The sequence below is a fragment of the Rhagoletis pomonella genome, unplaced genomic scaffold (assembly GCF_013731165.1).
Source record: "Rhagoletis pomonella isolate Grant_MI unplaced genomic scaffold, Rhpom_1.0 Rhpom_scaffold_00008, whole genome shotgun sequence".
Classification (NCBI taxonomy): domain Eukaryota; kingdom Metazoa; phylum Arthropoda; class Insecta; order Diptera; family Tephritidae; genus Rhagoletis; species Rhagoletis pomonella.
Window position 1 is genome coordinate 46287943 of NW_023458562.1, and position 14878 is coordinate 46302820.

At 33.1% G+C, this 14878-nt stretch overlaps 2 protein-coding genes across 2 annotated transcripts in view; one reads left to right on the forward strand and one right to left on the reverse strand.

Moving 5' to 3' along the window:
* Positions 1–6495, reverse strand: part of LOC118745319 (glycine receptor subunit alpha-2) — a 19240-nt gene extending 12745 nt beyond the window's left edge. Inside the window, exons 1-3 of the mRNA XM_036478844.1 lie at positions 6181–6495; positions 2433–2509; positions 2270–2369 (exon numbers count right to left, since the gene is read on the reverse strand). Of these exons, the coding sequence (XP_036334737.1) occupies positions 2270–2369; positions 2433–2509; positions 6181–6239 (236 nt within the window). The 5' untranslated portion in view covers positions 6240–6495. The remainder of the gene's footprint in view (positions 1–2269; positions 2370–2432; positions 2510–6180) is intronic.
* LOC118744988 (trypsin alpha-3-like) lies at positions 44–258 on the forward strand. The gene has a single exon (XM_036478468.1). It carries the CDS (start codon positions 70–72, stop codon positions 256–258), a length of 189 nt encoding a protein of 62 aa, XP_036334361.1. The 5' UTR covers positions 44–69.
* Positions 6496–14878: the final 8383 nt, after the last annotated feature.

Here is a 14878-nt window from a genome sequence, read left to right on the forward strand (position 1 = left end):
TTGTCTATTGTCAGTTTGGCTGATTGCGCCTCGAACACTTATGGCTACGGTAGCCAGGTAAGATCAACTATGATCTGCTCGTACACAGCGGGCAAGGATTCATGCCAGGGTGATTCTGGTGGCCCATTAGTTTCTGGCGGAGTGTTGGTAGGCGTTGTATCCTGGGGTTACGGCTGTGCTTATCCTAACTATCCCGGCGTATACTCTGATGTGTCTGCTTTACGCTCTTGGGTTGTGGACGCAGCAGGATCTGTTTAAAAAGCATAAAGTACTTTCAAGTGAATAAAATTCAAACCATTTCTTGCAAATATCTTTGGAATATATTTTAATTGTGTAGAGGAAGTTGCAGCCCAAAAAAGCTTGTAACAGGTGTAAGGTCTTTTCCACGATAGTACACACTATGACAATTTCAACTACCTATAGTGGATTTGCCAGGTTAGAAGTCACGTTGATAAGAAACAGTAGGTTTTTTATGAGACCTTAACTAATAGGACTTTGTAAGCCATCTTGGTGCGGCTTACATAGCGGTATTTGGTGCAAACTTTCCTCTTTCACGTCATATTTAGACTTTTAAGCCAGCATACCATCCATTTTTGGTGCCTTATTGTTGTTTTTATATAGCCTTCGGCTTGATAATGTGCACTTTTTGGTTTCTTCCTTGAAACATTTCCATACCAAGAAGCTCATACATTTTAGCGTCCAACTGACGGCTATTAAAAAATGTCCAGTAGTGGAATCTACTACATAAAAAATACCAATATCACCCTATTAACGGGAAAGAGGTCTTTATTATATGCAGTTTCGTGTAGAGAAGCTGGATCGTCGTCCACAAATGCTTAGTTTTTCCTCGGATATCGTTTAACCGAACCCAGATATTTCACGCAGAAGGTTACAAATTTGGGTAGCCCTTCTTTTCCCCGTAGAAACCTGAACTATACGGGGAACCCGTTTAGTACATTCACTTTGCTTTGCAACTCCTATAAATACTTAACTTGAATTTTAGATACAGGATTGAGTCCACCATACTTTAGAAGGCGTCTAAGTATCTGTACGTTTGTAAAAGTTGCAGAGACTAAAAACTGGGGCCCAATTCGAGCATTTCTTACATTCAATTTTGAGGTGGGTTTAGCCAAAGGCTGAGGTTGTACAGGTTTAATTTCAGAGTCGAGTAGAGGTCCCACAACCGCCACTACATAAAATACCGTATTTCAAGGGGCTGACCGCAAAAAAAATGGCGTTGGTATCGGTAGACAATCCCTGCAGAAATAAGACGTCCAATTTTCCGAAAAGAACCAGTACTTCACCGGTTAAAACTTGACCGATTAAAATTGGAAATTTGTTTGCATCGAAAATGTTAGTTTTCGACCAGTGCCTAAGTGGTTTTCTCTTAATTACGAAAAATAATCTCCAAAAATTAATCGAATAGTCCAAAACAGTGTTGCCGTTGAGAATTTTCAGAAAGTCGCAAAAAAGGTGTAAATGACGAAAAACAGGGTTACCATTTTATATTTGCTTTTCTTTACTAGTAAAAAAAAATTCTGAGATCACAAATCAAAATCAAATTTACATGTATTCCCTGCTAGAACGTTCCGATATTAAATTTAAGAAGAAAATAGCGGGACAAGCTTCAAACAAAACATCGAAATCGAGTTTCTGCAAGAAGAAGGGTTGCATTTCCTTTAAAAGTTTTAAGTGCTGCATTTTTTCCTTCTTACAGGAGGAAATATTTTTTAATAGCATGGTTCTAAAACAAAATCTCTGAAAAGGGAAAAAAGTCGCACATAATTTTGGAAAAGGGCCAAAAAATTTTCAAAATGGTCAAATTGCCCCTTTTGCGCACAAAGGCAACACTGGTTCAAAACCAGACCGCAAAGTATGCATAACTGGGCATGAGATGGTGGCTCTTACTGTCCTTACTGTCTTAAAGCTTAAACAGACGGCAGCGTTGATCCAAATTAACTCGGACTTAATCCGGCTCAACTACACTTAATTCCCGAGTTGATCCGGATCAACGCTGCCGTCTGTTTATGCTTTTACTGTCGGAAAGCCTCGAAACCGGCCTCTAATATAGAGGGTTTTTGGTGTGAGCCTCGCTGCAATTAAATATTTGCGAGCTTTCACGTTTTGTTTAAAAAATGAATTAAAAAGTGTTATGGAAAGTGGAAGTTAATATTTCGATAATTATAATTAGGACTTAAATGTGTATTTTACAGCTATATATTTTGAGTCTTAATAACGCTCTCGTGTAATCTTATTAGTTTCATCTTACCTAAAGTCCATATCCTCTACATTGATTGAGTTAATATCTACTACAAATATGCTAAAGTCTACTATCACTGGAGAGCCTTTCTTTGAAGGTGGTCTCATTTCTGTAAGACCAAAAGCAATAGAAAATTAACATAGTTTGTGTAGATACATTTTCAAATACATACCCTTGACATAATTAGGTGGAAGAACTACGCGTGGTTTTGCCGTGTAGTTCATTAAGGCATCCGTTGAATCAGTCAGCCTAGAAATAAGCGTTACAAAATTAAAACATTTTAATTAAAATATTGCGGAAAAAACATAAAAAAGTACTATATCTTATTGCACTAAACGAGCAATTCTTGTTTATAAATATATACATATATATATATATCCATTGGCTTCTTGGAAACGGCTCTAACGATTTTTATGAAATTTTGTTTACAGATAAAGTTTAAGGATATTTAAATAAGTATCATCTCTGGGGATATTCGTATAAGGTTGCCGCCTATTCGAAATTAGCCACAATTTAAATAAAATATCATAATAATGGTATCCAATGGAAGGAATATAAAAAATCTGCGATTCAGAAATATTTTGGAATAGGGTTGCCAGCTATTGTGAATCGCATATTTGTTGAATTTTTTGTTTAGAAAATAAAGGTACAATATTACTTACTATTAATGGGCACTGAAATTAAACAATGCTTTGCCTATATACTAGGCGTTATCCTTAGGATATTAGTGTAAGGTTGCCACTTATTTTCGATACTACAAAATTTAACTAAAAAATCGCAATAAGGATATCACATGAAAGGCATTTTTGGGAACTTTAGTCCGAAAATATTTCCGAGGAGGGTTTCTTTGTAATACAAATTTGTATTTTGTTAATTTCCATAATACGGTGTTTACATGAGGCGTTTTTAGATACAACTTTTAGTTGAAAGCAGCAAATGCCTGGTGTGAACGACCTTTCAAATTATCGCTTCCAATTAATTAAAATTGGCTTTTAAGTTTTTTTTTTGTATGTATGCACAGTACTTATCTGCTCAAGATATGCAGTATTCATCCCAGCGTATTTCCAAATAGGGTTGCCATCTCATTTTTAATGTAAAAAAGTTACTTTATAAAATATTAAAAAGTAAATTTTTTAATTTATTTCCAAAACATTATTTTTTCAATATACCCAAATGACCAGTATTTGAAACCCAAACCCTGAATCTTTCACTCGAAGTGCATGTGCAAATCATATCCCAATTGTGTGAATACTCAAATATTTCTTTTAATTTGTTGAAATTTTTGAAAACAAGATTGCTGTATTATTCCAAGCTTTTAACTACAAAAAAAAAAATTGTCCCGATTTCTTTATTTTGTAAAGAGATGCACAAATCTGTATTAATGTACCAATCGAGTGACACTGCCTTAAAAATTATGCAATTAAAAAAGAAATTCTAGGAATTTGCATAAAAATTTCGAGTTTTTAAACTATGTTTTTTTGCAGTTTTGAAGCCCATTGAATTCTAGTACAATAAAGTACAAATTTCCAATGACTAAAAATTACGGTTGATTTTTTACAATTTTTAAAAGAGCTCGAAATTTGTACGAAAGTTTGTTGAATTTTTCTAATATTGCACAAAGTTGGTAACTTGGATTTACACGGATTTTGTTAAGGAAAAAAATAACCAAAATTAGATAAAAAACAAAAATAATCTGTTAAAACTTGGCAAAAAGTGGTTCGGCTATAATATTTTGACTACCGTGTGTATTTTTTTATATATTTAATTGGACATGAACATTGTACATAAAGGTACGTACATAACAAAATTAAAAAATAATGTGGTAATTTTTTGCCTTTTTCAAAGCTCATTTTGCCTTTTTTTCAAGTTTAAAATTCAAGCCCTGGTTGTTAACATCTTTTTATCGGAGCAGATTGTTGGGTATTAAAGAGCTCAGGTGTTGTGTCACGGGAAGTAATCCGTCAGTAACCCCACAAATTGTCTGCAAATACCCTGCTCAATCAAAACAAATACCATGCTACACCTTCTAATATAGATGGCAGCAAGATTTTTGTCTACCTACAGTCCCCCGAAACCTCCCAGTCATTGATGAGCAAAATACTCACCTAAGTATTTTCTGACAGTGGCTTCGATGGCCGATAGTAGAAGTGCTATAACTGGTTGCGAATCAAGGAATGGCTGCTGTGAGCCTTCTATAACTAAATGGTTCGTTAGTCGGGACTTGTATTGCCGAACCAATTTGATAGTAGTTAGAGCGCTGGCCAATACCTTAAGGGCAGCTTGGGCAACACTTTTGACACCTAAACTCCTTCCTTTCCACCATGTAGTCCACGGTTTGAGATATCGCCTGATGCCCCAAGAGGAAAAAGAAGATTGCCCCCATTACCTTCGATATAAACTCCAGATTCTAACACAGTATCAGTTTTGGAGCCAATAATAAATATGGAATGGCGAGCTCAGTATTTGGGTTTAGCCAGCAGTCAGCCTAAGGAAACTCAATAAAGGTAATCGAATCTCACTCGTTGTTTGTATCCAAGTGTGCTCATAACAGGTAATGGGATTTAGAACTAAATGTGGTACACAACTCTACTCTTCTTGGCCTATTTGTGGGGAGGATAATACAATTTTTAACTTTGAATTGCCCAACTTAAAGACGCTTTTGCGGCGCTGCAAAGAACGCACCGATTTTGCTAGTTTTAAGTAGACGTTTTTGGACGCGCATGCCTATTGTTGTTTATGAGGGTGGTCCTTAAAAATATCAACTTCATGGATCACCCCTTTATTTTATTATTATTAAACACAGTCACGAAAATTACAAAAAAAAAAAGAAATCGCTACCAGGGTTAAACAACATTTTTTTTTATTTTTTTAAATTGCAAAAATTCGACAAGAATATACTTTGACCAGCTATAACTTAGCAAGTTTAGGAGTTTACATGAATAAGTTTCAAAAATATGTCAAATTTATCTGAATTCGAATCGAAATTTTGTCGAATTTTTACCCTTTAACAAAAATTTTTATTATTTCAAATAGTTTTAAATTTTGAAAATTTCGTTGCCGTCTTATTTTGTACGCATAACAAAATAAAGGTGTTGCCCCATAAAAAATCTAGATTTCATATTTTATGGTCCACCCTAATGTACATCTCTATTAAATACACTGGTTGGTTAATGTTCTATGGATGTCACTATCCAATTCTTATCGAGTTAATTTTCTTTGTATGGATACGTCGTCGAGATATTTTCAATTTACCCGTTATTCAGCTTAAAGCAAAAATTGGTACCTTTTAATCACGTATATCTTACGAACCAATTTTAAAATTTTAATATAAAGTACGGCAAATGAAAGCTAATGAAATTCTCCATAAACCGTATATACATCACTTTCCGATAGGGCTTATAGTTTCTGACAAATTAATTAATCATTCCACCTTCTTTTATTTTTTAATGAAAAAATGGAAAAAATCTAACTTTAACAGAAGAAAAATTCAAAAAATAACAGATTCTGTGCCAAATTTTTGCATTTATACTAAAGCCTGTTCTGTAAAAAAAAAAATCTAATTTCTAACAAAGAAAATGGATGGATAAATAAGAAATAATGACTGGCCAAATGAAAATACGCAAAGATTTTTCTTAATCGGTTCGTGAGATATATGTGATTAAAAGGAACCAATTTTTGCTTTAAGCTGAATAACGGTAAATGCAAATATCTCGAAAACGTATCAATAGAAAAACAAATTAACCCGATTTTCGGAATCACCGAGCAATTCTACATAGAATTTGGATAGTCGCGTCTGGAGAACAAAAACCAAACTAGAATTTGTGATCCAGTGAGATTTAACGAAATGGAGTTAAAATTTTTCAACGGACATCACACAAAAAGATATGGAAATTATGTATATAACAACTTAGTACACTTACCAAATCCATATCAATCCCAGACTGCATGGCAATAGTAGATTCGTGTATTTATCCAGCATTATGATAATCACAGTGGATAGTAAAAATTATCTATTTCAACTCATCTCACTCGGAATTGTTGTGAGATTGTCATAGTTTTCTGGATAATGCACTGAAATATATTTATGTAGACTAACTGAAATATAGATTAACTATTAACTTGAGCGATTATTCATTTGTTACAGCAGTGTTTAGTGTTTTTGTGAAGCACAAGCATTTCGGTTTGGTGTTTTTTATGATGCATAGTAGACTTTAGCCTTTTTTTTAGAAAAAAAAATATTGAAAATTTAGAAGTTTTTTCACTTTTTATATAATACACGATTAACACTTTTAAGCAGTCGCTAGAGTAATTTTATGTTTTTGTATGCAGTAAATTTTTTTTTACGGCAATTTTTAATTAAGCTCTTTTATTAAACGACTTGCTAAAATTTTAAGGATAACAAAATTGATAACACTGTAGACACTGACGTGCTTGAAATCTTGTAGTTTTCATCGGCGCTATGTCCTTTACTTTTTTACATGCAGTATGATGGATAATTTATAATAGACACAAAATCCGATCTGCCAACCAGCTAGGCTTAAGATCAATTACAGAATAAACGCGATTCATTTGCTCTTAGACAAACGAGCGCCTTGTAATTGAGCGTCTGTATGTTACTTTGAAGTATGTATGTACGAATTTGTATATGTATTACGATCTTAAAGTACATACATATTGTATGTATAGAAATACACATACATATATCTACATATGTTCCTATCAATTGTCATCAACGCCTTCGCGACTGTCATATACACTCACATATGATTGCATATCCCAGTAGATAAGGGAATCATACTGTGAGCGACGTTGGAACGCTTATAACTGATCGTAAGGCCGTACCCATATTGTCCAAATGGGCGAAACAACATGCTCTCTTTTAATATTTGATGCCTCGGAAGATCAAGCGCTCTCCATACAATAAAAAATGCACAAAAAAGAGCGCTCTTTGCGCGGTAAAAAAAAAAAAACAAAATCAGAGTGACCTATGAATGATCAGAAAATACAGAAATAGAGTGCTCTATAACTGATCAAGAAAAAAAAGACCGGGAAGCATTCTACTCATGTTCCCAGGAGACAAAGGAATATCGCAAATTTTTGAGCAAAAAACACAACCGACTTCAATGCTCAAATAAAAGTTTAGGAGTACCGCTAACTTCTTCATGATCCAATGATTGGACCAGGGATGGAAAATAAAATCTTCAAATTGTACTTATTCTGAGGAAACATTTTACCTAAAAGCTGACGCATGCACCTAAAATGAGTAAACATCATATATGTAATACTTCTATATTGATAGTAAGCTAACATCTCAATGTGTAAGCATCCCGAAATCAAAGCGAGACAGTCTAGTACTGTTTTTGTCAATGTATTGTGTACTTGAGTGCCGGTTTTGTAAATGTGTCGTGTACATGTTTATTTATAAACGTATGTGTTCCTTTTCTTTCGTACGTGTTTATTGATATATCTGTACTGTAGTGTTTTCGGACGGTACTAGCTCTTACTGCCAATATAGGAGTATTACGTATATGGTAAATATACACATTTTTTTACACATTTCACATCACGTCAATTTGTTTAACAGTTCAAAAATATGATGGGAATCTTCCATACCTGATTTTGAGATTCAACTTCCCTAATACGTTAAGCTCTGTTCAAACTGGAAGAACTTTTCGAGGCCAAACAAAGTTTTAGACAAGGCAAATCATCCTGTTGCCTAAACCTGGGTTCTTGCTGCAACAATTTGCCACCACTTACTGCGGCCTCCTTTGACTATGCTTCTGTAGCATTTGCTTGCCCACACCCTCCTCTATGTATGTATAATAAAAATAATGTAATTAATTCAGAAAGATTTTTACCGTCGGTGTGCGGCTGTTGGTAAGAAAGCTCGAAAAAGCTTGATTCTTGCTTCTCTTTCGCAAATGTTATTTTGTACGCAGATGATCTAAAAATGTATTCAGCTGTTAAGAACTCCGCCAACTTAATGAAACTCCAATCCGAGCTGGATAGTTTATATTCGATACAGCATCTTTAATTGTGGTTTCCAGTTGATAAATTAAATCAAGAATTTTGGTGTAGTCTTTGATACTAAATTTTTATTTACCGATCATATTAATTTTATTATTTCAAATGAATATTCAATGCTTGGCTTTGTACTCCTGTATAACCCTTTTCTGCGATCTAAATTGGAGTATGCAGCAATAATTTGATTTCAAATTCATCGACCTTGATTTTTCTTTGTCCAAAGCGGTTGTTACTAACCTCTCAAATAAAATACCATATCTTAAGCCTTATTGTTATTTAGTCTGTACGAAATTATTGTTTCATAGACTAATTGAATAAATAAATAAATATTTTTGTTCAACGCGAGAGTGCTGGACATTTTTTCTACTGGGATATGCTCTGTTCGTTTATCAGACTATATAGATCCACTATAAAACTCGATTGCCGCAACAAAACTAGGCATGAGGAGGTTGTGCGCGCGATTATAGCGTGTCGCGTGCCATTTTCGTTTATCGCAGAGGTATTTTATATTTACATACATACATAAGTACAAAACCATTTAGAATGCATCATATGTTCATACTTATAAAATGTTTATAGCTAGTGACTAACCAACAGCCAGCCGACCCTTAATCATTAATAAAGGTATATTCGCCGGCAAAGCAGCCTGAACAAACAATTTTTTATGCAGGCATAAAAGGAATCAAAAATTCGCATCTAAACTTTTTGCTTTGATGACCGATAGTGCATACGAGTATGTATCAGCGATGCCAACTTGCGGGCAATTCCACGTTTTACGGGGAATTTGACTCGTGGCGGGGAATTTTGACTATTTAATTTTAAATCATTAAAGAACTTACCTAGAGTGCAGACTACTTTTTGTAAAATTTTATTTTTTAGTCACAATTGCAACTGTCCAACTTCGCATTATCAACACTACAAAAACATTAATTTCGGCAATCAAGGCGAATTTAATTCGCCTTGTTAATAGAGTTGGGAAGTTCACGAGCTAGTTAGTTCAATGCACTAGGTCATTGAATTAATCGAACGAGCCAGTCCGAAATTTTAAATGAACTATTTGTTCCAGGTTGCCGTTTTAAATTTTACTTATATTCATTTATAGATCAATAAGATATAATTTTATGAGAAATTAGCGAAAAAATTTAACACTTAAACATTGTATGTACATTCGTTAAAAATTCAAGTAATTCAATTAAAAGGCCCCAACAAAAAAAACTAAAAAAAAATCAACAGTAACTTTTAGCCATTTTAAACGTGCAAATTATTACACTAAAATGAAATTGACTTCTATACATGTCAAGTAAAAAGTTGAAAATTTTTACCACGGCCAACGTCCACAACTTTTTGTGCTATATAAAACGCACTCACTCGATGGTTCAGTTACTAAGGGAGGGAAAGAAAGAAATGGCTTCGGCCTGCGAGGGGCAGCCACTCTAACCTAACCTAGTGAAAAAATTTAACACTTAAATATTGTATGCGCAATTGAATTAAAAAATGTGAGTTTTTTAATTTCAGAACCTGCAAGAACTGTGTAATAACGAAAAATCTGGTAGCAATTGAAAAGATTTTACAGTGTGGAAGAGTTGGTACTCATTTCGTATTATTGGCGTTTTGTGGAAAATGAATTTCTGAAGATATTAGTAAGAGTTTTTTACAACTAATATAGATTTTTAAGAATGCTATAAAATTATTTAGTCATTAAATTACGGACTCTTTTACTAAGGTGCATAATGCTCCCTGTAAGACCAAAAACGTCTGCGTGGTCTAAAAAAGACGAATGTTAAATGCAAAAGTTGTGAGCAAAAGAACTTTTTGCATCCTGAAATCACGGGATTGCTAAAATGCTTCGGGATTGAATGCCCTTGTATGTACAACTATGTATATACATTAGGGTGGTCCAAAAACCAGTAAATTCGGAATTGTAATGCTCTCAGCCCCTAGGATTGTTCTATATTGAAAAAAAGTATACCCCTATTATTTTATTTTGAAATCAAAAAATATTTAGAGGTCGCTCAACGCGCTCAAAGTTTTCCATGTATTTTTATATGGGAAAAATAAATTTTTTCGTAGAAATGGTATAGAATTCTTGAAAGTAAATTTTTTTTCGATCGGAAAATTTCTACGAAAAGTTGTTTTTTCCCCGTATAAAATACATGGAAAACTTTGGGAGCTTTTAACGACCTTTAAATATTTTTTGATTTCAAAATAAAAAAAATAAGGGTATATTTTTTTCGGTATAGAACAATCCTAGGGGGTGAGAGCATAAAAATTCCGACTTTACTTTTTCACATGCATTTTTGGACCACCCTAATGTACAAATATGTTAATACATATATGTAGTATTTTCAATTGATTTTGCTTCATTCGTAATTTTAAAGCGGTTTCTGGTTTCCTTTCATCACTGTTTCAGCTTTACTTTGTTTCTTTGAGTAAGTTTGAGTACTTCCAGATAGCTAAGCGGTTTTATAGTTACCACTTATGAGTTATCGTAATTTACCAAGTAGTTCGGGTTGGTTGGCTGGCCATTTTACTCAAATATAGTCTTTTTTCTACGATTGCGCGTCGCCCAACGAAATGGGGTAACTCCAAGGTAATTAGCTATAATTAATTGTTTTATTAAATATTTCCTGCAACGGTTATGCTTCGTAAGTAAGAAAGAGTTACTAAGTTCATTTGAATGCACATTAGGGCAGGTCAATAGCTAAGGATTACCGAATCTCACTTAATCTAATAGCGTTTTCTTTTCCCAAAAAAAAGTTATTCCCTTTTATACGGAAACTCTTGCTTTGCGTTGCCCTGAAACCTGAGAAAATGTTGCGTTCTTTATATGAGAATGAAACAGAAATTATACTACTCCACCACTTCATCACTTCATGCACTTCCATCAGCATACTCTTGTTTCTCTAGGTCATATTTTTCGCTGTGTATATGCAAACGATACAAAAATACTAACACCCAAATTCATAAAAAACAAAGCAGCCTTTAACTGCTTTATAAATCGAAAATTTGTATGAAAAGCTCTTCAAACCTATTTTATTTTTTATGAATAAGGCAAAAAGATTTTTCATATCAAGTAAGATAAGAAACCGACAGCGCTTGTAAAAATTTAAAAATATATGGGAGATTTTCAAAACCTTTGGGTATGAGTACGGTGACCATTCGTAACGATTTTGGCGGGACAGTACCGATTTTGAGAAAATTAGCAAAAGTGGACAAAGTTTCATCGAAATTTGAGTTTTTTAATTAGATTTCTTAGAAACATTCTGAGTATGCAGTTTTGTAACCTATTCAATTCAAAGTGCAAATTTTCAAATTCAAATGTTTCAAATTGTGGTGAACATTTATTCAAATTTGTCGAATTTCTATAAATGTTCTACAAATTTGAAAATTTAGATTTACATGTTACAGATAGTAAATAAGAGATAGACATTTTCATAAAAAAATAATGAACATTTTTAAATTTTTTTCTCTTTGTTTTCTCTTTTTGTTCGGAAGCTTTAGAAATGTCCCGATTTTTGGCCCCGAAAATCTGGTCACTGTAGGTATGGGTAATATGCATACATATTTATATACAAGTATACATACTTATGTAAGTTGAATGACGACCGCTGGGAGTTGACGTGGCGTATGAGTGACATCAGACCAAGTTCTCTCTGAATTACCAATACGTATGAGCGATATCAGATGTTGGGAAATAAATCGACATCTCAACCTCAAAAAATAAAATTGCCAGGGTCTTCGAAAATTATCAGATACATACATCCATATGCATGATTCAATAATATGCGCATACCCACCATGCAAAACATGAGAAATAGGCAACAATCGTCAATGGCAACAAATTGGCGTCTCACCGATTTATTGCCGTGGTGACAAATCGGCAAAAGCATTTTTTTATGTCAATTTTGGAATAAATAAGTTATCAAAAATTCGTAAACTTATAAATTTCGCGTTAACGATATTATCCAAAGGCCTTTAATTTCTACCAAAGACAGGATTGAAAATATAGGAAGCCTCATAGCGAAAGAAAGAATTAGTTCCATTTCTAAGTTCCAATTTTGCATAAAAAAATAAATTAAGTATTAACAAGAATAATAAAGCGATCAGAAAACGATTCATTCAGGTAATAAGAAAACGACTCGCCCCGGTGAGTTGCCTTCGGCGGACGTTTTAGAGCGACTGGTAATAAGAAATCGATACGATGGCGATATTGCCGACAATAAATTTGTTTCCGAGGGCGACACGTTTTCTTATTGCCGGCAACAAAAATTGTTTGGTGGGTATTAACCCAAGGCATACTGAAAAGAAAGCAGCACACATATACAAACAACGTCAAACTTGTATAACATCAACAAACAATTGAATAATTTTTTGTAAGTCTCAATTCCTTTCATGAAGGATTTTCTTGCTTTCCACAGTGTAGAGCACTATTTCAAATGATTTAATAAGCAGGACTTGTAGCCCCTTGTGTTGTTATCACGTTCTAAAAAGCCTGGTTTTCATTGTGCAAAAGGCTTCACATGCAAAAGAAAAAATTTTGTAAATAACTTTAGTGGAAAATAATGATAGAAGTTTGATTATTTAGAAATATGAATGAATATTGTAAACAAAAGTTGACATTTTAAAGGAAAAAAATTAGAAATTATCGAAGGAGCTGCCTTGAATTAAACCTTAAGAAAAATATCTCACTTTACAGTCATGATTCAATAATACAAGGTTGTGTAATTTGTGACAGCTAAAATTTGACACTCCTTTATCTAAATTTGTATTTTGGAAGTAGGAGAAAAGCGAAGAATGTGATCGCATTTTGCGAAAACGGTAGTAGAATGGTACTACAAAAAGTACGCAAAGTATACAATTAGAAGTAAAATGTGTATTATTAATTATATGCGAATTTGCAATATATTTGGTGTTTTAATGGAAATACTAAACAATACATTAAAATATGTATTTTTGATTTAAGTTATTCGTCACTTCCGGGAACAAATCTAGAATGCCGACCGTTCAGCTATGCAAAAATGAAAAATGCGGATCAATAGAACTTTTTATGCTCATTTCAACCATGCCAAAATGATTTGGCGCAAGTAAAATGGAGAGGTTCCAGAAGGTTAAAGTTCAGTTTTTAGATATTTTAAATATTAATATCTTATGAACTTTATAACCGATTAAAAACCTAATGACGTCACCATAAAGGTAATTAATTTGTTCTTCAGCTGATGTACATAATTTATAGCTTTTTGTATTTTTAAACCAAAACCACTAAAAAACGAACAAATATTATTTTTTCATGAAATAACCTTTTTTGAAAAAACTGCATAATTAATGGTAAAGAATTTTATATTATTTAGAAAGTACTAGTTATTATATTTAATTTGATATTACATATTTTATCCTGATCTACTTTTGGGTTTCACCAATTTAGTGATAATAAAAAATACAAATAAACCTCTTATATCTTCTCTTTTTTACCTGCGCCAAATAAATTTGGTATCGTTGAAATCAGCGTAAAAAGTTCTATCAATCGGCATTTTTGGTTATTTTATAGCTAAACGGTCGCTATTCTATACTTGTTCTAGAAAATTACGCAAACAAAGGTGACGCCAACGAATATTTAGTATGAAGAATTTTTGGTTTTACTACTAATATCACTAGAAACTATAGAGTAAGCAAAATTCTGCACAAGTAAAGGAGCCATATACGTAATACTCCTATATTGGCAGTAAGAGCTAGTACCGTCCGAAAACACTACAGTACAGATATATCAATAAATACGTACGAAAGAAAAGGAACACATACGTTTATAAATAAACATGTACACAACACATATACAAAAACGGCACTCAAGTACACAACACATTGACAAAAACGGTACTAGACTGTCTCGCTTTGATTTCGGAATGCTTACACATTGAGTAGTTAGCTTACTGCCAATATAGAAGCATTACATATATGAAAGGAGCCGATTTTATGTGTGGGAGCGAGAAGACTGTTTTATTACAAAACCTTTCTATTATTGAATCATGCTTTACAGTATAAATGCTCTGTCAGAAATTTAATGCTTGTTTTTGAATTCAGAATACATACCATTTGTTTCCTCATACATTATTTTTTTATCATTCTTGCGAATAGGTAATACCCTAATACGCTTAAATGCTCGGACGTAACTAGTATTTATTGTCTCTTTAGAATTACGTAAAAGCATTATAGGAAATTAGATGGGCCACTCAATTGATTGTAAAATATCCGATATCGCTTGTACATTAGTATATAACCACAATTTAAAAGATGATTACTATGTATGTACATGTATGCATGTCTGTTTAAATTTTGTGTATGAAGAAAAAAAATGGAATTATATGTTTATAGAAAGAAATGTGGTTTTGTGTCTCTGTCAAGTTCAAGTGCAATTATGCAAATCACACATACAGTAATTCATGCAATTGTAAAAATATATGTACATATATGTAGATATGTATGTGCGCTTTCTGAGAAAAATGGATCTGGATTTAAGCGCTTCAAAGTGAAATTTTCCGGTTTTTTTTTATAGTATACCTTCATGTGTTCATATTTAAAAAAGTTTGTTATATAAAATAT